We start from the raw sequence: 26,019 nt of genomic DNA, 5'->3' as shown, positions 1-26,019 counted from the left end.
GTGGGGGCTCTCAATGTCATCATCTGTTATTGATAAAGATGTTGAAGAGCACCAGTCCCAAGACTGACTGCTGAGGGACACCGCTTGTGACCGGTCTCCACCCTGACAAAGAACCATTGATCACAACCCTTTGGCTGCAACCAGCCAACCAATTCCCAATCCTCTGAACAGTCCATCCTTCAAATTCACACCTCTCCAATTTAGAGAGGACATCTGGATATACAGAATAGAGTCCAAAGGGGCTACTAAACTGATCAAGGAACTAGAATACCTCTCTTAAGAAGAGAGGCTGAGTGCGATGGAACTGTTTAACCTGGAGGAGTTTCACACAGATCTCATCAATACCTACAAATACTTGAAGGGAAAGCGTAAGGAGGATGGAACAAGGCTCTTTTCAGTGGTTTCCAGGGACAAGACAAGAGGCAACAGACACAAACTGGAACAATGGAAGGTCTGACCACCAAGAAGCTCTTCTGTGCCGTGTGCATGAGGGAGCACTGGCACAAGGCTGCCCAGGGGATCATAGAATGACTTGGGTTGGAAGGCACCTTGCACATCATCAAGCTCCAACTCCCCTGCCACAGACAGGGGGCCACCAACCTCCAGATATAATATAAGACCAGGCTGTCCAGGGCCCCATCCAACCTGGCCTTGAACACCTCCAGGAATGGTGCATCCACATCCATCTCTGGGCAGCCTGTTCGAGTACCTCACCACACTCTTGGTAAAGAACTTCTCCCTGATATCCAAACTAAATCTTTGCTCCTTCAACTTAAAACTATTTCCCCTTGTTCTGCCATTATCTACCCTTGTAAAGAGTTGACTCCCCTCTTGTCTGTAGGCTTCCTTTAGGAAGGTTCAATGAGGTAGGTAGGAGAGCTGTAGGCTCTCCTCCTTGGGGGATCTTCAGAATCTGCCTGGACAACAGTCTGAGCAGGCCGATGTCTGCACTTGAGCAGGAGTTGGACAAAATGGACCAAAGGTCCCTTTCACCCATCCAACTCTAACCATTCTGTGATTCTGGAAAAATAATTAAGTCTCATACTATTTTAGTTAAAAAAACAAAAACAAAAACCAAATTTCAACAGGCACGCTCTATAACAAAAAACAGCCACTGCTGTTTCAGAACCTTAATTCAATGTCTTATCTTGAATTATGACTGAACACTTATGACTCAACAAATATGACCAAAAGTTCTAAAGTGTGTAAAGGAAGACAGAAAGCAGTAAGACATACAAAAGTATTATCAGTGCTCTGGATAGTTGCTATTTGCTTTATATAAAGTCATCCAGGGTCTCAAGACTCTTGAAGTTGTCCTAAGTAAAGCCAATTACCTCCTCTGAGATCATGTTACAGTAAAGTGCCTTTAGTCTCACAAGTTTGAGGGATGTTCAGAAGTTTTCCTGTGAAACTGAAGTAAGATGCTTCTGCTAGCAATACTATCAGTAAATTCTCCCACTAGCCATCCTATGGCATAAAGGTCAGCAGTAGAGACAGAGCAGCAAAATTACTCCTAATATTCATCAGAACAAGTTGAGAATGGACATCATTTTTGTACCATGTATGCAAATTATACCGTATTTCTTTACACCATCATAATTTTGCTCTCCTCAATGAGATTTGGACCAGTCTCTTATCTACTTTAATTTTTTGTATTCATCTAGTAACATTTTTCTGCAGTTCCCTATGAGGTTAATAAAATAAGCACTTTGCAGACTACAGTATGCCTTCAGATTGTGGCAAATAAGCCAGTACATCAAGAAGGCTCTTGGTCAAAGACAAGTGGCATAGTTGGCATGGTAATGTTGTCTCCACCAAGATTAGCAGATTAGCTGGTAAAAATACATAGTTTTAGCATATAGCCGATTCAGGAAACAAAAGTTGATCAGGCAGGCCTCACTAAATCAGTACTGATAATATTATTTTTTGTACACTGTAGAACATGACACCTTTTAAAGCATCATCGAGTAAAGCAATTTATTGTAGAGCATACAATTACTGTTACTCATTCCAACTTCACCTCTGCAAAAAAAAAAAAAAAAAACAATTCTTATAAGCTGATAGAATTTGTTAGTAACATTCAGAAGAGCTAGCAGTTCAGGTGAAAGCCAGACTAATTAAACTGATTACTACAGTAATTTCCAAAATTAATACCAAAGGCCGCACTAAATAATAAATGCAAGCATTCTAACATGAAAACATGGAACTGAATTTGAAAGTTCAGCAATGCTTTATAAAGGTCAGTATCACAAACCTGATGGTAACACTGAGATATGCTCATTTAAGTATGTGCATGGAAGCGTAAACTTATTTTACAGATCTTATCTACTTTCATAAGATAGCAAACACACATCCATCCTTCAGAAACGCAGCAGAATACATGGATGACTATTAAACCAAACAAGTCCTCAGTGCTCATTGATCGCTGTAAAACTTTTTCAATTAGAATTTTTCACTTTCTCTGTGAACTTGCACAGTTCTTCCACAGTTACAGGTCTGCACGTTAGCATTTACTTAGGCCTTCGTCTGGAACACAGAACATCCAACCAGGACAAGGAAGCTTATACAGAATACAGAGTAATAAAACATACTAAAGTACAACAGTGAATGAAAATAAACAATTCTGCTTTGCAGTGCCAGAGTAACATTAACAAAATGTCAAATTATTCAGCCATAAGATTAAGAACAGAGTTACCAACACCACTCATCCATACATACTGGGAAGCTTCCAGTGACACAACAGTACCATGTAACAATTAGATTTGTTCGCTGACTGCCTAAGCCAGTAAAACTTTCACATGTAGGACAGCTGTAAAGGTTTAATTTTACATGTGAGCAGCTCTAGTGAAGGCAAAAATCTGAGTAAAACTAATCCGTTTTTTGTGAGGGGAAAAAAAAGAAAACTAACAAAAAACCACCCACACACCTCACAGGAAAAAAAAAGAAAGAGGTCTCAATCATTTTCACCACCTCAATTATTACTATGCAGCATTAACATCCACATGTAACAATTAGATTTGGAATACGAATGCAAAAATCCATGCAAGAGATTCAGATTTTCTTACTATTCAAAAAGAAAAAAGGGTTTCTTTAACAAAATTAAAACAGCCCCCCTTCCCTTCCCAATAATCCAGCCACTACTCCATCTTTCACAGAAAACTCCACGACAAATCACTTATTTTAATCACTTAATGTTTTTAACATTTCTGCAGGGAGCGCAATGCTTCCAAAAATAGGCGACGTACAGAGTAGTACAGAATTTGACCAGGAAAGCAGAAATAATAATAAAAGAATTCTAATCCAAATTAGTGCTGCTGCACCTGCTGCTATTTAAACAAAAGAGAAAAGAATAAATACCATCCTTAAACAAAAGGCAAACGAATCATCCAGAGAAGTACAATTGCCTACTCATAACTGCAGAGAACAAGCGGTAATATTTTCACCGGGAGTGCAAGATAGCAACACGATGCTTTGTTGACTTTATCACAGTAGTGGTGGTAGAGAAGCTAACAACTGTGCACGTCAGCTTTGAAACTTACTACTAAAGCCATCAGTTCTCATCTTAATTAAGCACAATAAATCAAAACAACTACAAAGCAGAATCATACATTGCCTGAATCTGCAAGAAAAATGTTGTTTCAGCAGAAAAACAGTATTACAGTAGTTGAGCTTCTGCCTTGAAATTCTTATAAAACATTATATATAGTTAACAAAACATTTTACACACTGCTTTTCTGTCCATAATTTTAAGAATTGTTTTCAATTATAAAAATATAAAATGCTCAATAAGATCCATCTGTTCTACTGGAATATTTGCATTGGCAATTATGTAATGAAAATAACAAGAGAAGCAAGTAATTTTTGTATCTTACTTTCCAAGCTTCTTAATCTATACTTTGATATACTTAGGTCAAACCATCTGTTACTTCTTTTCCTCATCATATTACCTACTAATTATATTACTTTATAACTAGCCTCTACATAAAAGTAAGAGCAAGAAAACTACAGAGTTAAAACAAAAATAAACATAATACTTATAATGACCATACCTAGTAATAAGAACCGCATTATCATGGTGGGCAATCCCATTTTCTGGAATGGTGTTTCCATCACTTTGGTGGGAGAGAATGGATTTCTGCCACTTACAGAAGCTATCGAGGGACTTGTCTGCATGGTGGTTTATCTCCAAGTTTGGCTGCAATACAACATGCATACCAGAAATGTTCCAAACAAATTACTAAGGTCAGTTGTTAAGCCTTTTGAAGACTAAATTGGGACTATAATTAGAAGCAGTGGTTTCTAGGAATAAAATCTTCTTGCCAAATTTTATCTCTGTAAAATCTGACCCCAAGTTCAGTTGTGTATTACTGAACAGACATTCCTTCTGCTCCAACTTAAATAATGAATATGTCAATTCAAAAACAAAACAAAACAAAACAAAACAAAACAAAAAAAAAAAACACCTAAGTATTGACATATAGGTCTAAAAATAAAACTGACATACTCAAAGGTATATTAATATTCTCCTGAAGTAAAGAACAGATATTTTTGAAATAATATGTGGGAAATATTCCTTTGAAAAGTTCTCATCTTGATTATAGTAGTGAAAGATTACAAGGCAGGTTTTGTACTCAGATACAGCCATTTCAAGCAATAATTGAATAATTCTATACTACACAATAGCATAATTTGTATTTCAGGGATATAAAGCTGAAGTGCAACAACTCTTACCTGATCTTCAGTGAGGACAATTAAACGTGTCACTATTATATTCACTACGTTTCCTAGACTGGAATCACGATAAAGTTTGGCAACCTGACCTCCAGAAAATAAGAAAAGGCACAAAGTCAGACAAGAAACAACATGCAGTTCCCAAATTGTTAACCATTCAACTATCTTCCTGCTCAATGCATTTACAGAATGTTGATAATTAACATTACCTAAGTTACTTTTTGGATAAACAAATGACCATTCAGTAAAAATAAATACATTCCTGTCATAATTTTCAGTCAAAATAGTTTATAACTTGTTTAATAAACCATCCAACATAAGAAGCATTTAGGCTGTTGATTTAAATATAACAAAGCTACACAATTTTAAATTCTTAAATGATTAAACGATTTAAATGATTAAATGATTACATTCAGATTGAAAACAAAACAAAAAAAAATGTGAATGATCACAGCACATTTAACAGAAACAGTACTGCATTTTTCCCCACAGTGCTAGAATTTACCATATTGTAATTATGAATTCTTGCAAGATGATGCATATTTTAAGACGTTACTATGCCAGTAAATAAATATTTTACAAATACTTTGAGATTTCAGAGTGCCCGTGTTAATATCAATATTGAGAGGGATGAAACTTACAATATTCATTACACTCAAAATGTAGTGTTCAATGTCTTTGCGACCATGATATCCCACCATCATTTTGTCGGCTACTACCAGCGTCTCCACAAACCGCTCAAGGCTTACTGATCTCTTCTGTCGACTATGACTACTTAATGTGTCATTGACAGGAAGTGAAGTTGGAAAAGCAGATCCATCACTCATCCACCAAGGTTTACTGCTTCTTGTGAGGTCTTCTAGGAACCAAAATAATTAAACACTTCAGAAGGATCACTAGTAAAACTCATTCAAATGCAGCTGTTTTAAGTTGAGATCATCTTTAAGACTCTAAAAACAAGTCTTTCTTGAGGCAAGGAAAATGCAAGTTTATCATCTTTAAATTTAAAATACCTCATAAAAAGGAAAAACAAGTTTACTTCAAGTTCTGATATTCTGAATGCTACTTAACTTGGCTTAGCATGACAAATCATCATCTTCTCTCAACGTATCTAATCCTGCACATCTATTTTAGTACTAAAGATTACTTATAGTTAACCATGAGCAGGATATGAGATGGCTGTAATACTAGAAAATAAAAAAAAATATTGGAAAATATAGAAAAAAATCAAAATTAAGGTTAAAGGTATCAAGACATACTAAGGAATTAAACAGTTTGAAAATGCAATACCACTTTTATGCAATATATGGTTATTACAAACATGAAATTATCAGAGAAACAAACAGTACATACTTTCTTAAAACTTGAACTCATGTCCTCAGGGCAAAATTGAACATCCCTTCCCTGCAAAATGGGCACTTTTAATATTAAGTATCCCTTTTTCACAAAGATCCATGCAAATCTCAAGTTCAAGTTCAATAAAGCATAAAATAAGCTGAAATCACATAATAAGGACTTCAAAATATTCATGGTTATGGATGGTAGTTATGGATGAACTTAAGAACACTAAAAGGTAAGCACATTTTTAAGTGACTGAATGAGACTGCTCAAGTGATCAACACAAGAGATGCAACCTTACCTCTCCTACAATTAGTTCAGCTAAGGATAAGCTGAGATATGTTCAATATATTCTGCGAAAAAGCACTACTTTATGCAGTCCAGCTAAACCATCTGTTTCATAGAGCAATAATTACACCACAAAGCATGTACATTCAGGACAAAACCAGGAATGCTTCAGTAGTCCCACTGTTGCATAATATTATGAGTGCACAGAGTTGGCTTTAAAAGGCACATTATTTTTGGAAAGTTGAAAAGAGGAAATAATTTGGGCAGCTGACAAAAATGCTGGAAGTAAAATTATTCTCATTCTACAGTACTACAGTTCGATAATCCTATACCCATCCTAAAAAATAATATCAAGTAATATTGATAATAAGTAATAAGTCTGGAGAGGATTTCAAAATCAACATCAAGATTTCTACTAGCTCTTATCCCTATTCTAGCAAGTTCAAAGTTGATCTAATTGTTTAAAGATTTTCATCTCACTTAAGTAGTGATTTAGAATCATAGAATTACTCAGGTTGGAAAAGACCTTAAAGATCATTGAGTCCAACCATGAGAAGAATTTTAAAAAGACCATTTAAGAATATGTAGAATTTTAGCTGGCAACTTCTGAGGTACATTTTTTAAAAAAAAAATCAACACCTCAGAGTAAATGGTGCTATCTGGGATTTCTAATGCTCATAAAAATGCCAAGTACTTTATACATACAATATTGCTTCATATTCATTCATAATTTTTCATTCAAAGATGCAAATCTGTTCTAAACATTTGAAAAACCAATGAGCTCAGAAAACTTCCACATAAAAAACAAGTAACGATTCTTCTGGACTCATCTTGACACCATCCTTCAAAACAAAGGTCTCAGAAGACTTCAAGAAAACAAACGTTTCTCCTTTTCTTATCAGATGATAAAAAGGCTTCAGCTGATTTCAAAGTAATGGGAAAGTTGGAAATAATCCTGGGTACTCACACTCCAGGATCTATCAGTTTTCATGATGTTTTAGTTTAAAAACACTGAACAATTTTGAGTAAAAATTTTCTTTAAAAAAGACTACAAACTTTCATGGAAAACATTCTGACAAAAATATTTTTGTTTTAAATAACATAATTACTCCTAAATTAAAAACCTTACATCAACACTGAGCATATCTACTGGGAAATAAAACAAGGGTGGGAGAAGAGGAGGGATCAGAAAAGCAATGTAATTAACCCCAAAGTAACGAGTACAAAAGCAGGAAATTAGATTGTAAACTGCAACTGAAAAGAAATCCAGATGCACATAGAAAGAAATGGTGCAGGCGGAGTACACAGTAACGGTACCCAAGTTTTAAGTCTTCATCTTCAAAGGTACTAGATAGGAGAAAGAAGCAGAGATGAAAGAACATAACACGCAAAAACAAACCAAAGGTGATCTAAAATCCACAACTGCAAACTATTTTAATATTTTCACAATTGCATCTTACATAGGTGAAAAATTACATACAGCTTTTTCTTAATATTAAGCAACCCCATTTAATGCATATATAAGCATTTTTTCATTTTAGAATGTGCTGACTGTAGGATTTGGCATGAATAAAATCGTGACAAGAGGCAGCATGTAGTAGTACTATCCCTAAATAATCTGCCACTTCAGAGATTTCACATTTTTATTGTTTCTCAATCATACCCAGTCTGTAAATACACATTTTCCTTTGGTTGTTTTGTGATTTTTATTTTTTTTTAAAATTATTGTAGCCAAAACAAAGGTAAAGAAATTTTATTCATACTTCCAAGAAAACAGAATTTCAATTCCAGACAAAAATAGAAGCACATGGCTGATCTGCAGAAAAGCTATTTCTTAGAATTGAATTATAAATATTTAATTATATATATATATTCTTAGAATAGAATTATAAAAAAATAATAATTTTTTTTTAAAGAACTATTAAAAGTATTTCACACTTCAACATAATACACACTACTAGACATAAGGAAAAATAAATATTTCAATAAGTTATGCAGACAAACAAGAACACAACAGAACAGTTCATAATATATTTTTAATTGCAAAACTAATAATGAGCACCGTTAGCATGTCATCTAAATATTTACATCATAAATCAAAGCTATAAAACAAATACCACTTGGCATTATACCTGCCTACTCCACAGCTTTAAGATGCCTTTTCTTTGAAAATCCAACTAGATGGCAATACTAGTTTGGATGGAAGAATTTTAAAAAATAATAATAATAGTAACTCTTCTACAGGCTGACCCTGCAAAGCATAATCCAGTGACCTCAAATCCCTCTGAGGCAAGTTGAATTTAATCAATTTCTTAGCAAGGCCTTAATGATTTCAACTGTATTTACTAAAACAATTAACTTGTTGACAATATATACATGAAATATTATTTAACTTTTTTTAAAACATTCTCATGTCTAACTGATTAAAAATCAAATTTAGGTTATGTGAATCAGCCACAATTCAAACACATATTTTTACCTGAAAATGAGCTACTGTGAAATAGAGAAGTATTTTCATTCTAATCTTCCCAGCTTTTCTTTTGTACTAATCACTGAAATTCTATTACATAATAAGAAGCAGTCCAACAAATTCTGCTCATCTGTTCACCAAAATAAAAATACAATCTGCACTGCTTTCTCAGTACAGAACAGATACACGGTAAACTTAGGTATAGTTTACAGTGGTAGAAACTTCACAGAACAGAATGTGAATAGTGGCACTTCTGCACAACCATATTCCTCCCAGTGTACTATATTGGCAATAGCATTCTGAAGGTAAAACCAAAATCAGTTTTTCAGACAAAATGAAAGGTATTCTTCCAAAGATGCAGTTATCATTTTATTAAATCTGCATTTAAGTTTTGTTGTTGTTGTTTAACATAGAATTGGAGAGTTCTCAACTTCCAAGAGTTATTACCTGTCTTTATTTCTAATATCTGAAAGCTGGGAAACCAAAAAACAATTTTTGTTTCATTGATACTCTGGGGATGCTCAAAATGCCAAGCCCTTACGGGAAAAATGGGTTTAAACAGTGCTTGGAAAATAAGTTTAAAAGGTTTGGTAGTCAGACAAACAGCATTTAAAACAGCATGTAATCTGAAAAGGTACGATCTTGCAGTACTGGGGAGAACAAAGCTTGTCAGAAGTTTTCACTGAGTTAAAACAGTCTACACACCAGCAAGAAGAGAATGAAGTGAAGTAAATGAGCATGAGAAGTGTCAGAATTGCAAAATGATTTTGTATTTTACTGTTCTCAGGTTGTGATAAATCTGAAAACTCAGGAATAGCAGAACAGCTTCTCCAAGGATAATGGCAGCAGCAAATATGGAGGGAAAAAAAAGAAAAAAGAGGTACAGATGCTAAGGATTACTGGATGTTTTAAAACAAAAACCTCATGCAAAGCTCTGATCAACTTATGATCCATAGCACAGGTACTGTCAGAGTTAGACAAAGCAAAACTAAACTACCTGCCACTACTTCACCTTCACTTTGAGGAGAAATGACCTCCCAAGCATTAACAGAAGGTAAGATCTGACTGCTGTCAATATCCTTTCTTTTTCTATATAAATCCTAATGGTAAAAGATGAACTGTAGTACACTTAGCAATCCCTTCCACTTATTTCAACAGATTTGGGTGACAGCACTCCCTACAAAATGAAATAAAAAGTTAGATGCTACACAGATGTTTACTACAAAATGCATAAACTGGAGCATCTACATACATTAGTGTTCTTATTTTACAATCAGCACATAGTAGTCATCAGAATTGTTTCATAATAAAGCATGCACGTGAAATAATGCTTCCTAAACTAAAACAGAAGCAGCATACAAAGTTTGACATGCACTTGACAGTTAGCTGGACTACTCAGGAAACTTCCACAAAGATGACCCTTTCCGACAACACTTGCTGTCAGTTTAATAAACCAGCAAGGTTAAAATTTCCAAAAGAAGATGAAAGAAGTTGCATTAAAAAAAGAAAAAGTTATATTCTTTTCATTTTTAAGGAATTTGCCAGCTTTCCCTGTGCACTGAATCTCATGGAACACTACTGTCTGGGACAGTACTTTTAAAAACAAAAAAAAAAGGTAAGCAATAAAGCTAAAACATTTTTCCTCTTATGTAGAAATACACTATCCTAGTGCTGTAAACCTAAAACAACCGATCATTTACTCCAAGCTGTTCTCAAGAAATTAAGTTTCCGTTACAGTTTAAGCAAACCATTTCAAAATTAATAGTACTTAAAGAGTGTTTCTGTAGATGTTAAAACTGTGCTTTGTAAGAAAAATACCCTTCAATCAAAATCATACAATCATTCCTGTTAGCCACATACTCAACTACTACAGAATAACACCAACCCACTGACCCAAACACTACGAGTTTAAAAACTCTAAATCATAAACCCCTAAGAACGAAGAAGATACAGACTCCAGCTTCAGGTATACTCATAATCATAGTTGTAACATATTCACTATACATAGAGTTTCCTCAAATGACATGAAACACATGCTACACACTGACCTATAACACGTAGTCACTGAAGTCATGCTATCCTGCTGAGAAGTACATTTTGAGAAAGTCAGTGATCATTAATACCACTGTACACAAAGAAATAAAACAAGACTTACTCCCAGTGCTTTATTTGTAAAATGACACTATATTCTGGATGGGAATCTTGATGTGAAGCAACTTTATAACAGGGCATACTGTATCACCCAAAAGGAGTCTTCTTACTTTACACTGTATATAGTACCTTACCTGTGAACCAAGGAAGGCTAAATAAATTTTTGAAGCTATGATAACACCACTGATACTCATATTCATTTACCTGAAACTCCACAGCGACTATGATCATACAGAAGTTGCTGGCGCATGGTAGACTTTTTGTATATGACATGGGGATGACCATTCTCGTAACTGAAGTTACTTGAATTAGCTGTTATATTCTTTAAAGGCTCAATGAAATACTCTTCATCTTCTGTAGCAATAACTCCATGCTTAAAAAGAAAAAAAAGGAAAATTTGCAAGACAAGATAAATCTATGTTTAAAACCTTAAAATTAAGTAACATTTGACAATCCTTTATTTCTTTTAAGAAATAAGTCAACATAAAATGCATGATTCAGTTAATTTTCGGAGTCTTTAGTTGGAAGGAGAGGTAAATGCCTACAAGCAATACAATACAGAAAGAACAAAATAGCATTGCTTTACTTCTGGAATTCATCCCTACCTTTTTTTAGTGAGTGTGGTAACAAAGCAAGACAGATTCTCAGTACAGGACAGATAAACTGTTCAAAGACTTTTTTTCCAAAACCACATAATTGAGAGCCATTGAAGTAACACCAAGCCAAAACCATCTTGCCCAAAGGGCAAGTGAGCTCAATGTTCCTCTATGATGCCACATTAGTAAATGCTTAATAAAGTAAAAACTGCATGGAATATTAATTTTAGGAAGTACTATTTTGAGAAAAATTTTGGCATTTTACATTCATATGCCAAGTTCTGTTAATATCAATTACCTTAGACTACATGATCTACAAAGCACTTATACACATCGCACCACAAACCTCTGGTAGATCCAAGCTGATGCAGACCATGCACTGAACCTTATTCTCTTGCTGCAAATGCACTTCTTTCCCTTCACACTACAGGGCAGAATGGCAGATATTCTATTCTCATAACTCTCATATTTGTGAATTCAGTTTCTTCTAACCAGGAAAGTGGTTGATGGAAGAAAAGGGAAATTTCAAGCCAACTATGTAACTGCCTGAATCTTCAGAGACTAAAACTAAACTTTAGCAAAAAATCCAGTTTGGGGATCATTTAGGGTACACAAACATTGAAGAATAAGCCCAACAGAGACTCCTACACTTATAGTCTCTAACTAAAAAAATTCAGTATTTCTACCTAGGAAATTCTGAATGTATAACTTTTCTATTATAGTAGAAACAACTACTGATCAGTAGTTTCAGTGGAAATTCTAAATTCTGCGTTCATATTCTGATTTGATCAAATCAATGGAGATACCATTAAAGCCACTGTGAAGACTGTTCCCAGAATCACAGAATTGCAGGGTTGAAAGGGACCTCAAGAGATCAGCGAGTCCACCCCTCTGCTAAAGCAGGTATCCTACAATAGGTTGCGCAGGTCAGTGTCCAGATGGACCGTGAATATCTCCATAGAAGGAGACTCCGCAACCTCTATGGGCAACCTGCTCCAGCTCTCTGTCACCCTTACTATAAAGAAGTTCTTCTGCATGTATGTATGGAACTTGCAGTGTTCAAGTTTCAGGCCACTACTCCTTTGTTCTATTGCTACACACCCCTGAGAAGAGCCTGGCCTGATCCATTTGTCTCCTACCTCCCACTAGATATTTATAAACATTTATCAGATCGCCAGGCTGAACAAACCCAGGTTACTTAGCCTTTCATCATACAGGAGATGCTCCAGGCCCTCAGTCATCTTTGTGGCCCTCCACTGGATTCCTTCTAGGAGACCCCTGTCTTTTATAAATTGGGAAGCCCAGAACTGGACACAGTACTCCAGATGTGGGCCTCATCAGGGCAGAACAGAGGAGGAGGATCACCTCCCCCAGCATGCTGGACACAATCTTTTTAATGCACAGTATACCACTGGCCTTATCACAGAATCATAGAACTGCTGCTGGTTCAAGGCCAATCTGGTTCACCAGGACCTCCAGGTCCTTCTCTGTAGAGCTCCAGCAGGTCAGCCCCTACCCCTACTGATGCGTGCAGTTATTCCTCCCCAGATGCATGATTCCATGTTTGCTTTTGCTAAATCTTATCAGATTCCTCCCTGCCCAACACTCCACTTGGTGCAGGTCCTGCCAAATGGCCTTCTGATGTGTGAGCCACCCCTCCCAGTTTCGTATCACCAGCAAACCATGCTAACATGCATTTACATTAACGTTATTTGAACACTCCTAACAGTGCAATGTGCAGTAAGGTTATTTCAGAGTACTTCTAAAAGCATGTAAAAATCACCCTATCGCTTCCAGAAGTTTTTTGTTGTTGCTTTAAAGGGTTTGGTTTTTTTTTTTCTCCATTGACACCTCCAGGGTAACCTGTAAGACCACTTGCTCTATAGATGATCCAAGTATCCCAAATCTGTTTCTAAGATCACTGTACTTTTGGTCAGACCTTTTCTGTTGCTGTTTTGTACATCAGCTCTCTGCTGTTCTTCACTTCTGGAATAACCAGAATTCAGTAACAGCACAGACCTTATAGAATAAAAATGCCTGCATAACACTTCAGAAAGAACTGTGTTTTAACAACATAATCCCATCATATATTTTAAAAATATATGCATGAACACAATTCAGTTTTCAATTACATGCTTTTTAGTGCCAATAGTGACTACAGCATTAAGTGTTCCTCTTCAGTGGTATTTTTCATTATGAGCTCAAATATTTACTCAAGAACTAACATCAGGGCCTGTATACACCTGGACACCAAATTTTTTCATAATGCCTTGATATTTGGAATCTACAATATTACTAAGAAAATAGGTCACTTAATGGCTGCTTAAGCAACCTTGAAAATATAAACCAAAATGTAACTAGGTTTGCCAGATGTGTAGAAAGAGCCTTGATAATCTGGACTGCATCCAGCCAGGCTGTCAGACATCTGGGTTCAAGTGAATCCTGAGCCACTATAAGCTCTGGTATTATATTCCCATCAGAAAATAGAGTCCTGCAGTCTTTCTAGCCAACACCATCAGGCTGTGTGCTTTGTGCCAGGTCTGAGGAGACAGGGGTACCATTCAAGCCATGGCGCTGTCTTTGCAACAGAGAGAGGTCTTTAACTGTACTTGAGTCTGTCTGGGTAAATAAGCTTTAAAGTGGTGAGATGACAAAAGAGGGAGCAAGTAATTTCATATGACATATACAACACTAATAGCAGTACTAATTTTCTAAGCAGATTGTGTTTTAAGAGAAGCAAAATCTATTACAAAATAATGCAAAATTACAACTGCAGTTCCTTTAGGTACAAGCAGTGAAAAAGGCAAGGCGAGTATCACCAAATTTCCTATGTCAAATCATTATCTCATCTCAGTTGCTCAAACATTATTCTGGGTTTAAAGATACAAATATAAGTGTTATTTTGCCCAAGGAATTGCAAATAAATTTTAACTTACACCTGCTAGCAGATAATCAGAATACACATGCAGTCAGTTGCTGCAGCTAGCTAAGTGACACAATCACACTGGAAAATCACTTGCCCTGCATATAGCTGCAAATGCACTTCACATAAGCCCTGCATACATAGCATATCTTAACTTCCCTTGCTAGCCCAATTGTTATTCCACTATTAATTCAACAACACCATTTGCATCAGTTTAATGTGAGTGAATTTTAAGAAATGTTTGTAAATCTGCAAGTAAGAAATACCCATTCCAGTGAATGCCAGTATTTATTTTGAGTTTAGAAAATGCATATGGCTAGAGATGATTCCACTCTATATGCATTCCATAACGCACTATTAATAAATAGACGGAGTTACACTATTCTATCCTAAACAACATCCTAAATCTTCTTTCTGGCTTATCATCTTTTGTTTGAGCAAAACAACATTTCAGTTGAAAAGAAGGACTGAAATAAAGACTTATGAAGCATCAAAAGGAATTACATGTATTGAAGCATTAAAAGAAATTGTGTTGGCAGAGTTGGACTTTTTTGCTTGTTTTTGTTTGTTCTTTTCAGCTTTGCCATAGCACTTAAAAGCAGTTTGTGAATTAAACTTCTGTTCCAAAATGCAAGAAATATCATTAAGGAATGACCAGAAAAAGGTTGTGAGAAAATACCATGGATTTAAGAAATAACGTATGCCCCAAGTAAGTTACTGTAAGAAGCATTCTCAAGGCTATTATCTAAAACAGATTGTTTGAGGTCCTATGTTACCCAACTCCACCACAGATTGCCAACTCCTGCTAACATATATAAGGTCTGGATCCAGCAGTTTGACATGCTCAGACAAATCTGTGAATCCATGTGGAGTTCCCCTGAAGTTGTAAAAAGGAATCTGTTTGTGTCAGACTGCCTAGATGGGGCCTCACCTAAGTTCAGACAGGGGATGTCCATCAGCTACAGAAGTAACAGTTAACATCAGCTAAAAACAAAAGAAAAGAAAAAGCTTCTTCCACATTCGAAGAGCTACTTTTTTCAAATTTCTGCCTGTTTTCAACCTTTCCAGATATTATATTAAATATACATATATTAAATATTAATGTAATTTAATAATTTAATATTGATATAATTTAATATTAAAAACACAAAGTAGAAGAAAATATAACTCCTAAAAAACTTTCAGGGTTGTTCAGCAAGTCTACAGCTGGCTGTACACTTCAATGTAGCTTTATATTGTCGGAAAAAGGCTGCACTCCCTTTGCATGTGCTTTAGGATGAAACAACAGTGATCTGGCCTGAGACAATACATCATGGGACCTAGCAAGACATTTTAAAACTAGGCAATTACAGAGCTGCACTGAGAAGAACTCAATAGACAGCAGCCTAGAATATTAATCTTTTTTGACACCTCTGACCTTTTAAATTACCTTGTAAATTATGCATTTATATATGATTCAAAAATATTGCTATATGCAATTTATGATCTACAAATTTAGATGTTTTGTTTATGATAGAACCAGCTTTCAAGCAAGCTTATTTAAAAATATGAAGATTTACCAGGGTATTTATCCATATCCTGATTTTGAAATAAATCAAACAAACATGAAGTCTGCTGACTATGTAAGATCATGCTTTTAGACAGCTCTTGGCCCTTCTTTCTCTTATCTACTTGGAGACATCTGTTCTACCTAGGACAAATATTATTTCGTGAATGGAACTTTGTGTGCCATTGAAAAATTTGGCACCTTACATTAAATATTTCCTTAGGAATATTGTAGATACAAAAAGATATTTAATCTCTAATTCACTTTCCTAACAATCACTACTTTCTAAACATTTTGAAGTACTTCCCTCTATTGAGCTTGTCAGATCAAAAGGAGAAAACCCACTGCTGTGGAAGACTTGTCTGGGCACTCAGTTACTGGCTTAAATCTAGAAGGCGAAGAAAAGTCCGAGTTTCACTTCTGCTAAATTTCACTGTTTCTCAATCCAGAAATTTTCTTCAAGACTTGCTGCTCTTGGAATCGGACAAACCTCTTTTCTGTAAGGTGAAATTCTCTATTTAGTCCATCTACCACACTTTCTAATTTCACTTCCTTTAGGATTACATACTCAGCTTAAGCAGTTCCTCAGCTACTACTGTCTCAGCCCCATTGACTTACATCCAACACCCAACACAGAAAGCCCTACTTGCACTGGTACTCTACAAAGTCATACAACTTACATTAATTAAACCATGGTCTCACTTGCTCACCCTGAAATTTGACTCCTCTGGCAATACTGAAACCTAGCAGGGAAGCAAAATAAACACAATACTTAAATTCTGCTGATGAGCAGCACTCGTCATTTAAGACTATTACTTGTTTTAGAGTTACAAGTAACTTAAAATTACTGCCTTTTGGACAGATTCTAATCAAAAACTATGCAGAACATAACTGTCAGTCTCTTATACATCAAAAATAAGACTAAAAAAAATGCAACAAATGCCTTGAACACAACATTTGCTCAAATATCATTAACTCTAAAACAAACAATAGTGTCCTGAATATTTGAAGTGCCACTTGCTTTATTAAACATGTTATAAAGCAGCTGGTTAGAACAAGATATTTGCCAGTAGAAATCATTTTAAAATAACTGATGGATTTACCTGAATCTAGTGGTAATTCCTATAAGCCATGCCCCTAGTACACACTGTCAACACAATGACAGGGAAGCTTTTTACAGCAGAAGATCACATTGAGTCCAGCCAACCACTGCACCTGCTTGAGGGATTCCTCCTCCTTTGAAAGAAAGCCTTATGGGACCACTGTTGCTTCTGGAGCATGACAAAAACCTCAATTGCATATGGCCCAATCTAACACTCACAGTCCCAAGAAGCATGACCACGGAGAACTCAAAAGTCCCAATCATGGTGTGCCCAAAGATCTGAGTCTGCCTTAATACAAAGTAGGTATACCAGGAGGAAACGCTAAAAAGTTGATGACAGCTATAGGCACTGAAGGTGAAAACTAAACAGCACTCCTCATTGAAATTAACTTGCAAGCACAGTTAACATAAAACCATGGAACAACATATAGCTTCACAGCAGCCAAGTAGCATTGTTGAGGACAAGGAAAACGTGAAACTGATAGATGGCTCCACTGAGGCCAACCAGTATGTCTCTCAATGGGTAGAAATGCTGGAGATCAAGGCATGCAGACCTTTTTTTTTTTTCAGAATTTTTTTTTTTTAATAAAAAGTAAATTCTGAAAGGAGCAATTTTCTCTTCAAAGTATTTTTAGCTGAAAAGAACTAAAATACAAATTAATCCACTACATTAGCAACAGAAGTTCAAACAACTGTGTCATCAGCATTATTACATGGGAACTACGAAACTGAATTAAATTATGGTACTGAATTCAGACCTATAAGCTGCATTAAAAAAACTCTGATAACACATTAAGGAGAGCTACATTTTAACTATGTTTCTTCAGAAGCGCTCACTCATCTCTATAAATCTCAATTCAACTAGAGTAATCTATTCAACTCAAGACTAATCCAGGTTAACCAAGACAAAATACTTAACAGCCAACTACGCGTGCTGTCCCTAGTACTGTCTAGATCCCAAATAGCAGAGTTTTGTCTACAAAAAAACATTCTCATAGCTCTCAGGCACTTGTAAAGGTTAAAAAGGAAACAGTTCAGCAAGGTTGTAGCCTTTTCTCTTTTTCCCCTCGTTTACCAACTGTTTAGATCTGCTTACTCTTAACAAGATGTACCAATGTTTCGCTATATAAAAACTGAGTGAGTAACTGCAGTGTATATTTTTACTAAAGGAATTACTGAGATCTTGATTTAGTACTTCCTAGTTATGCTCTTTTACTTAAGTATTTTACTACTTGATAGCAGTAAGTTTTTAGGGTTTTTTTTGTTTTCTAATTTCTGTTGTGAAGAAAAGCTTCTGCACCATGCAAATACTACTGTCGTGATCAAGAGAAGAGTAAAATCTGAGAACAAAATTTCTAACCCGGCACTGAATGCAAATTTTTATGACACAATACTTTTAGAAAGGCTGATACTTGCAGATAATCTACTTTTCTGAATTTATAGCAACAATGACTTCCATACAAAGAAACTCCTCCTCCTTGTCAAAATAGGTAAACCCTAATTCTCAAAAAAAAAAAAAAAATCAATGAAGCACACAGTTCAATCAGCATCTCACTGAACAGATCCAGCATCCTAAAGGAACAACTGCTACCCTCTCCCTCCTCAAGTCTGCAACATTTTGATAACCTGTAATGATCCCACAACAGACCTAATATTGCAGCCCCAGTGCAGACACTGCAAACACTTAAGGTACTGTCTGCTAAAGGGCTACAAAATTGGGTCCTAGTACTTACAGTTAAGCTTATTACAATTACAATTAAACCGATGACTACTTTTCCCTAGGACCGGATCGGATTTTACAGGCTTGTTGCCACTTCTGTCTGTTTGCTCCTCACAGGAACTCAAAAAAACTGAAAAGATATGCCAATTAAGTCCTTCTGTATTTTAAAAGGGGTAAACGCACTATTATTCTAGAACATCCAACGTGCACTTACCAGACCATTGCAGTTGCTTACAGCCACTTTAGTTGTAGTGTGCTGGTCTTGCAAATATCCCGTGTAATGACAGTGGTCTAAAAAATCATGCTTCCACTGAGGACCATCTTTTCCCCAGTATTCCACTGTAAAATGTCTGGACACCAAATCTGTATTGAGAGTCAGGTTTAAATGAAAGTGCTTGCCATAGGCAGAAAGTTTAAAAAATAATTTAGATGCTGCCAGTTCTTGATCATAAGGGTCTATGCTCCTTCTCCTTCTTGAGGGTTTAACATTTTTCACAGTAAAGCTGAGGAAGGCTCCATTTTGATCAACCCTTATTGGGATTGTTAGCTGGTAGTGTTCAAGGTAAGACAGGAATTCCTCTTTGTAATCACAAGGCGAGACAGTCCAGGGAGCGTGCATAGAAGAGAATATAACAAGAAACAACAAGTAGTAAACATAAACCACAACTGGCTAAATCCCATCATCCGCATGAGTAAAAGTTATTACCAGGTAAACACAAAGTGCAGAGTTTTACTAAAGAAAAGAAAACGCTCTTTTCTTTCTCTCTATGTAAAAAATGTGTTCTCTTTCCTAATAATCAGATATCACAGGAAAAAAAAAAAAAAAAAAAACCACAACATTTTGAATAACATACCTTGTCCTATTCACATAAAACAGGAAAACATGGCGCTAAACTCTACCTAGAAGCACATATTCTTTCTAATGATATCAGTCAAAGACAAAAGCTATTGCATTCACCTGCACAGTAGTAAAGTATTATATTGCAAAATATCTAAATGACTCTTCTTGCCATCAAAAGTCTATAAATGCTAATGGATTAATGATTAGATCCTTACTTCCTAGCTTAAAAACATGTGAATGACCATATGGTAAGCCTTTAAACTATTATGAAGTATTAAAAAATACAACATTTTACCAATTCAATTTGTAAGGTTTTTGTACAATTAAACCAAGGAAAAGAAAAAAAAACAAACAATTAAATCAATGTAATCAAACATTCAAGGCAATGAATCATGATCAAACTAGGACTGCAGCATACATGATCTCATTAATAATATAACCACGGCTTTGAAAATATTTCCCAAATGTAAAAATTGATTATTCTTGTTATCTGTAGAGGTCAGGCTCCTACCTTGAGAACTGTATGAAAGCCTGCTGTCACTGTGAAATTCCGATGAAACCATGACTAGGCTCAGAATCCATGTCCACGTCTTCCAAAAAATTTCCATAATTTAGAAAAACAGAAAGCTTTTTTTTCCTCTCTCTCCTTGGAGGGCTACCTGTGTGCTATAGGGTTAACTCCACTCCAGAATTGCACCATAACAAGTATATTTATCTTATACTATTGGAAGTTCCACTTTTTGACAGGTATTCCTTTCCAACAACTTTCTTCTATATCTGCAGTCATTTTCTCAATTCAAAATAAGCACTGTAAGATTCCTTAAGATATCATTAAGATGTTAGAGTGGATAGCTACTGAACTTGCTCCATTTCTTTTCCTGAAAAACAAAGCAAAATTAGTCAAGTTAAAATTTTTCTACTAAAATAGATATACCCTGCAAAATATTGAGCTACCGTGATGTATTATGCAAAATATACCAACCATTACTACCTTTAAGATCCAAGGTCACAATTTTAAACGACAACAAAGAAACCCACCATGAACTACCATTAACCTTGAACAAGTAGTTCAATACAGCTTAAGACGCACAATTCTGCTTCATGTTGAACAGATAGAAGGAATTATAAAACTAAGGTTTCTTTTTGCTAGAATACGGTGTTCAGATTTGTTCCACCTATATAGTCAGTGCACCATACCAATTGATTTCAGCAGAAAATAAGTAGACTCAAAGCATTGGGAGACAAAGGAAGAACCTGGGAAAGAATCAGTATTATATTCCCAAGGAAACAAATTGACTTAGTGATGCCATTCACAAAGGGCAAGGCCTTAGATGATATTAATAAAATCTCTAATCTGACCTTCCATGTAAAACCTTCATTTCCGAGCTAATACTTATGAGTGCAGTTATGCGATCTTTCTGCAGCATGAATTTTGTTACTACTTGGGCCCTGGTTCTGCTTATGCAGGCAGAATTTTCATTCACTAAAATGGGAAAACTGCACATTTCTAGCATCAGACAAACAACCTCACCACTTACATCCTAAGATTTCCAACATCTGTTATCAAAAATGCTTAGTATATAAAACTACAATTGGATGTAGTAGAATACGTTTTATTTTCATTTTGCAGGTCATGAGACCAACAGAATACTGAACTTCCCACACACCGCTGCCATCATTTCAAACACTTTTGCAACAGTACTGAAAAGCAACTGTGTTGATAGCTGTTGATATGGATTAAATGGAAGGTCCATGCAGACACCTAACAGTCCAGTATCATGGACTGTTGTCCACATAACAATGTGTCGTGTCAGCTGCTACTAACCAACTCACCTGAGCACTCCACAAACTTGCACACAGAACAAACTCTACAGAAGCAGGCAGTATTGAAAGAGAACACCTGAGAAGATGTTCAAAAACAGATTTCCAAGTATACACAGTCACTTACACGTATACCAGACATATTTGCCTTTCTGAAATTATGGGAGTGATTTACAACTCATTCAGACAGATAACACCCCCTGCAGTCAGTGGATTATTCGTAAAATTTAAAGAGTTGTATGTCAACTTGAGAAAAATCAACACCACATAAATCCTCTTCACTAACATTACAGTGAATATCAGAAAACTTCTTAGCCAAATGGAGACGGACCTAATTACTAACAATAAACGTGGACAACCTGACCATTCCTGTGCCCAAGTTTAAATTTTTTTCAAGGGAGCACTCAGCATTTAATCAGGTTTCCAGGGGGAATAAAAGATACTTTTCAAGCACAGTCTGGACTAGAATTTATTTTTTTTTTCCCCCAAGGAAACAAATTGACTCAGTGATGCCATTCACAAAGGGCAAGGCCTTAGATGATACTAATAAAATCTCTAATCTGACCTTCCACGTAAAACCTTCATTTCCGAGCTAATACTTAATTACAGATTTTAGCCTTTTTCAAGATCTGAATAGAAATAATCATATACTCCTCAGTTACACTAGTATAATAAAGAGTATTTACTTACTTCCAATATAACAACACCCACCTTCAAATTCCACTGAATCTTGCTTTACATGATTGCTAGTGGGCTTTCTCCTCCTTGCATAGATAGTTATAGTCCAATACAATAACGTCTTGATATTCTCTGATAAGCAGTTCAACCTATTCAGTTTACCTCACTCTGCCAATGCATTTTCCAGACGCCTAATTAATTCTGCAGCTTTTTTCTGAATCTTTTCCAATTTGTCAGCAGTTCTTTTCATGCACAGACATCAGAACTGGACACTAGTCCAGTAATGGCTCATTACTGCCATATATAGAGATAACATTGCCTCACAGCTTTTACTTAGCCAACAAACAGTAATGGGGAACTCACGTTCAGTCTGTTAGGCTGATTAGAAATTACACTAGCACTAAGATCTCCTGAAACTGCAACGCCCACAGGGCTCAGTAGCTCTGAATAGAGGAAACAAAATGGTGCCCATTATCTAGTCACCACCAGCCCACGTTAAACCTTGACAACATCCAAGCGTCACCTCAGTCTGGAATCTTTTCAGGGCCCTGAATCACATTCTAAGCCTTGATCCTCACACAGGAAATCTCATTTCACATCAGGCTCACTGAAAGTTCTGCTGAAACTTCCTGCCTCCTTTCCAAACGCATTATAGCCAGTTCATGCATTGGTACAAATACAACAGGTGCAGCAGTATAAATGGTCTGGCTTAAGAAATTGTGATACAAATGATAAAGTACTCAAATAACCCCAGACAGAGCACTTACATCCAGTATCTCTATCCTTTTCCTTTCAACTGTAATATATTCCTTCCTCCGTATGCAATGTACGTTCACATTCCACTTGCATTGTGTCCAGGCTGGTTCATTTTGTCAGCGTTAAGCATACAGTAGGAAGCATTTCCTCTGCCCCATGGCTGCACTACACATCCATCCATGACAAGCGCATGTATGGCTCTGTAAAGTTTACTTCCAATTATTGTTCCTGCTTAACAGTAGGAGTTCTGTCAGGAAGAAGTGCAAGATGCGTTTCACAGTGCTGGTGACACAAGTGGTGCTGTGCACCAGGATGTCTGTGCAGGCACTTGTGACAGAGAGGCAGTCTTGCCACTAAGCCTTGAGGCTCCTACTCACTGAAACTCAGCACACATCCAAAAGGAAAAAGAAAGGCCATGAGGCGCAAGAGGACTCTGTGGCTGAGCGTGCATTCCCGGATGCTGTCCAGCCAAAGTGGCCATGTCTGACCAGACACACTGGCGACACCACCCAGGTGAAGGGTGTGAGCCGCCTCGGGCACCTCAACATTCCGTTGGACCGATGGAGGGCCGAGGGAGAGCCATCCGGGAGCGTGCAGAGCACCGCCACACAGCTGCTGCCGGACCTCCACAGAGGAGCGACCCAGGGCTGTCGCACCACACAGCCACAGCCCTGCCGGCAGCCGCGCCACGAGCTCTCCCGGCAGCGCTGGAGCTCCGAAACAACGGCGCCGGATTAGAGAAGCAAAGCGGCGGGGACGTAGTGGGGGGCGGGGGGAACGACTTCGCTTCGTGCTGCGGCCAGCAGGCCGAGGGGCGCGGCGGGCGGAGCGGGGATGACCGCGGCCCCCTCCCCGCGCCGGGGCCGCGCCGTGCCAGCCGCCCCTCCGCGGCCGGGAGCCCGAGCCGAGGCGCGGTCGAAGGCGGCCGTCCCGCCGGGCTACGAGCGGTTGCCAGGGCGATGGGGAGGGCGGGCAGCAGTCAGTCACACCAATTCAATTACAGGTACCAGGGCTGGCCGCGAGAAGCGTTCCGCAGCTTCAAAAGCCGGGATTAGCAGCGTCCCCGGGAGCTCCGGGGCGCGAATAGCGGCACGCAGACCTCGGGGGGAAGGGGCTGGGGAAGGGACGTACAAAGGGAAGGACGGCTCCTCCTGCCCCATCCTCATAGCAGAGCAGGGCCCGATGCCTGCCGAGGTGAGGCGCGGGGTGCCTCGCTGTCACCGCGGTGCCGGAGGGAAAGGGGAGAAAGAAAAAAAGCCGAGGAAAAAGAAAAAAACTCATCGGGCTCGAGAGCTGTCTGTACCACAGCCCCACACATATGCACGCGTGTTACACGGACGGGGGCAACGGCCGCACACACCGACCCCTCAGAAAAAATAATAATAATAATAATAATAATAATAATAATAATAATAATAATAATAAAACGTAGCGGGAAACAGCAGCGCCGTCTGAGCTCACAGACATCGCTCAAAGAGGATTCAGGAGGGGAAAGAGGAAAAGAAAAAAAAAAAAAAAAAAAGTCGTCCTCCCCAGAGAGCGGAGGGAAGAGCCTGGCTGCTGCGGCGGAGCCGGTCCTAAAGTTAACTTTCGGCAGCCCGTTTCCAGACAGCAGCGCTGGATCTATTTGGATAAAACGCGTGTGACCCAGACACTTGGCGCCCAGCCCGATGCGTTGCACCGGCAGCCCAAATAAAAACAAGAGTCTGACTGCCTCTCACTCGCTCTCTCCCCTCTCGCACAACGAGAGAAACCCGCGAGCACGGAACCCGCCGACCCACGGCCGGAGCCCACTCACCTCCCCCCGCCGCACCACGTCCCGCAGACAGACGCACACCGACAGCAACGCGGCTCCGCGGGGTTAAGAGTCTGGCGAGTCCCCGGCGGCCCGGAGTAAATCAAAACCACACGCTTCCATCTTCCTGACGAGCCCGGCCAGCGCTCGGCGGGCTGCGGGACGGCTGCCGCCAGCCGCGGGGAGCGCGGCCCGGGGGCTGCTGCGCCTGCGGGCGGGGGCTGTCTTTTTTTTTTTCTTTCTTTTTTCCCCCTTTTTCTCCTCTTCTTCCTAACTAACGATCTCGTAGTAACGCCAGAACAATCTCAAGCAAAGCTGCCCTGCTCCAGACCGTGCTGTGCAAATCGCGGCTATTCTCGGTCGAAAAGCCCTCGCACCCCCTTCCCCCATTCTCAGAGGTTTCTCTCTGAAATCGCTCCAATCCACCTCGCCTGGTGCGAGACGACTCCCCCCGCGCCCGAGCCCTGCACGCAGCGCCGCTCGGGACACGAGAAAAGAAAAAGTTCATCGAATAGCGTGAAATCTTCCTTACCGTGCTCATCTTCACTTTCTGATACAAAGTAAGTTTCAAACAATAGAGATTGCACAGGACGGGTCCCGCTTCCCTCTCTGCTTTTCCCCTCTGAGCAAGCCACCATCGGGGTGTCTGCGCCCACAGAATCACGTTCTGTCGCCTCCCCAAAAGGGGCTCTTAAGAAACGGACCGGCGGGGCAGCAGGGAGGATGCCATCAGTTCACCCCACCTATCACCCTGCACATTTTGTCTTTCCAACGAGAAGGGGGGGAGGAAGGAAGGAAAAACAGGCTTATATTGAGGTGGGGGTGGGTGCCCTCCTCTCGAGCAGCCGCCTCTGTGCGAAATACCATGTGAATATCATCTGAGTAGGGGGGGGAGAAAAGGGGGGGGGGGGAAGAGAGAGAGAGAGAGAGAGAGAGGAGAGGAGAGCGGAGGGGGGGAGAGAAGGCAGGCAGAGCAGGAAGGACTCAGGAAAATTTGGTTGAAGTAGCCCCAGACCTCCTCTCGCTACCGGCTCCCAGCCAAGCCGAGCGCGGCGGCAGCAGGAGCCTTGGCAGCCTCGCCCGGGGGACGGCGCGGAGCACGCTGACGTCAGCCTGCAGATGTGCCCCGGCCCGGCGGCGGCGCCGCGCATGCGCGCCGCGTCACGTGGCGGCGGGGGGGGGCAGGGGTACAGTCGGGGTAACGCAAAGTGGTGGGGAGGGATGGGGAAGAGGTGCCGTGCGTTGCCGGCGCGCCCACCGCGC

At 38.7% G+C, this 26,019-nt stretch overlaps 1 protein-coding gene across 3 annotated transcripts in view; it reads right to left on the bottom strand.

Moving 5' to 3' along the window:
• The window catches only part of ADAMTS6 (ADAM metallopeptidase with thrombospondin type 1 motif 6), a 152,146-nt gene extending 126,708 nt beyond the window's left edge, over positions 1–25,438 (bottom strand). The window contains exons 1-7 of one of the 3 annotated variants that reach the window (XM_042825954.1): positions 25,289–25,438; positions 20,218–20,584; positions 19,080–19,444; positions 11,183–11,351; positions 5,373–5,590; positions 4,732–4,815; positions 4,050–4,195 (exon numbers count right to left, since the gene is read on the bottom strand). In XM_042825954.1, coding sequence (XP_042681888.1) covers positions 4,050–4,195; positions 4,732–4,815; positions 5,373–5,590; positions 11,183–11,351; positions 19,080–19,444; positions 20,218–20,314 — 1,079 coding nt within the window. In that variant the 5' untranslated portion in view covers positions 20,315–20,584; positions 25,289–25,438. Of the gene's footprint in view, positions 1–4,049; positions 4,196–4,731; positions 4,816–5,372; positions 5,591–6,084; positions 6,131–11,182; positions 11,352–19,079; positions 19,445–20,217; positions 20,585–22,238; positions 22,311–25,288 lie in introns of those variants that run through there. The other 2 variants (XM_042825952.1, XM_042825955.1) reach the window with 2 other exon arrangements.
• Positions 25,439–26,019: the final 581 nt, after the last annotated feature.

This window comes from Centrocercus urophasianus, unplaced genomic scaffold (assembly GCF_019232065.1).
Source record: "Centrocercus urophasianus isolate 14NV4802_14NV808 unplaced genomic scaffold, USGS_Curo_1.0 seq_25, whole genome shotgun sequence".
Classification (NCBI taxonomy): Eukaryota; Metazoa; Chordata; class Aves; order Galliformes; family Phasianidae; genus Centrocercus; species Centrocercus urophasianus.
Note: the sequence above shows the minus strand (reverse complement) of the source record. Positions and strands in the feature narration are given on the sequence as shown.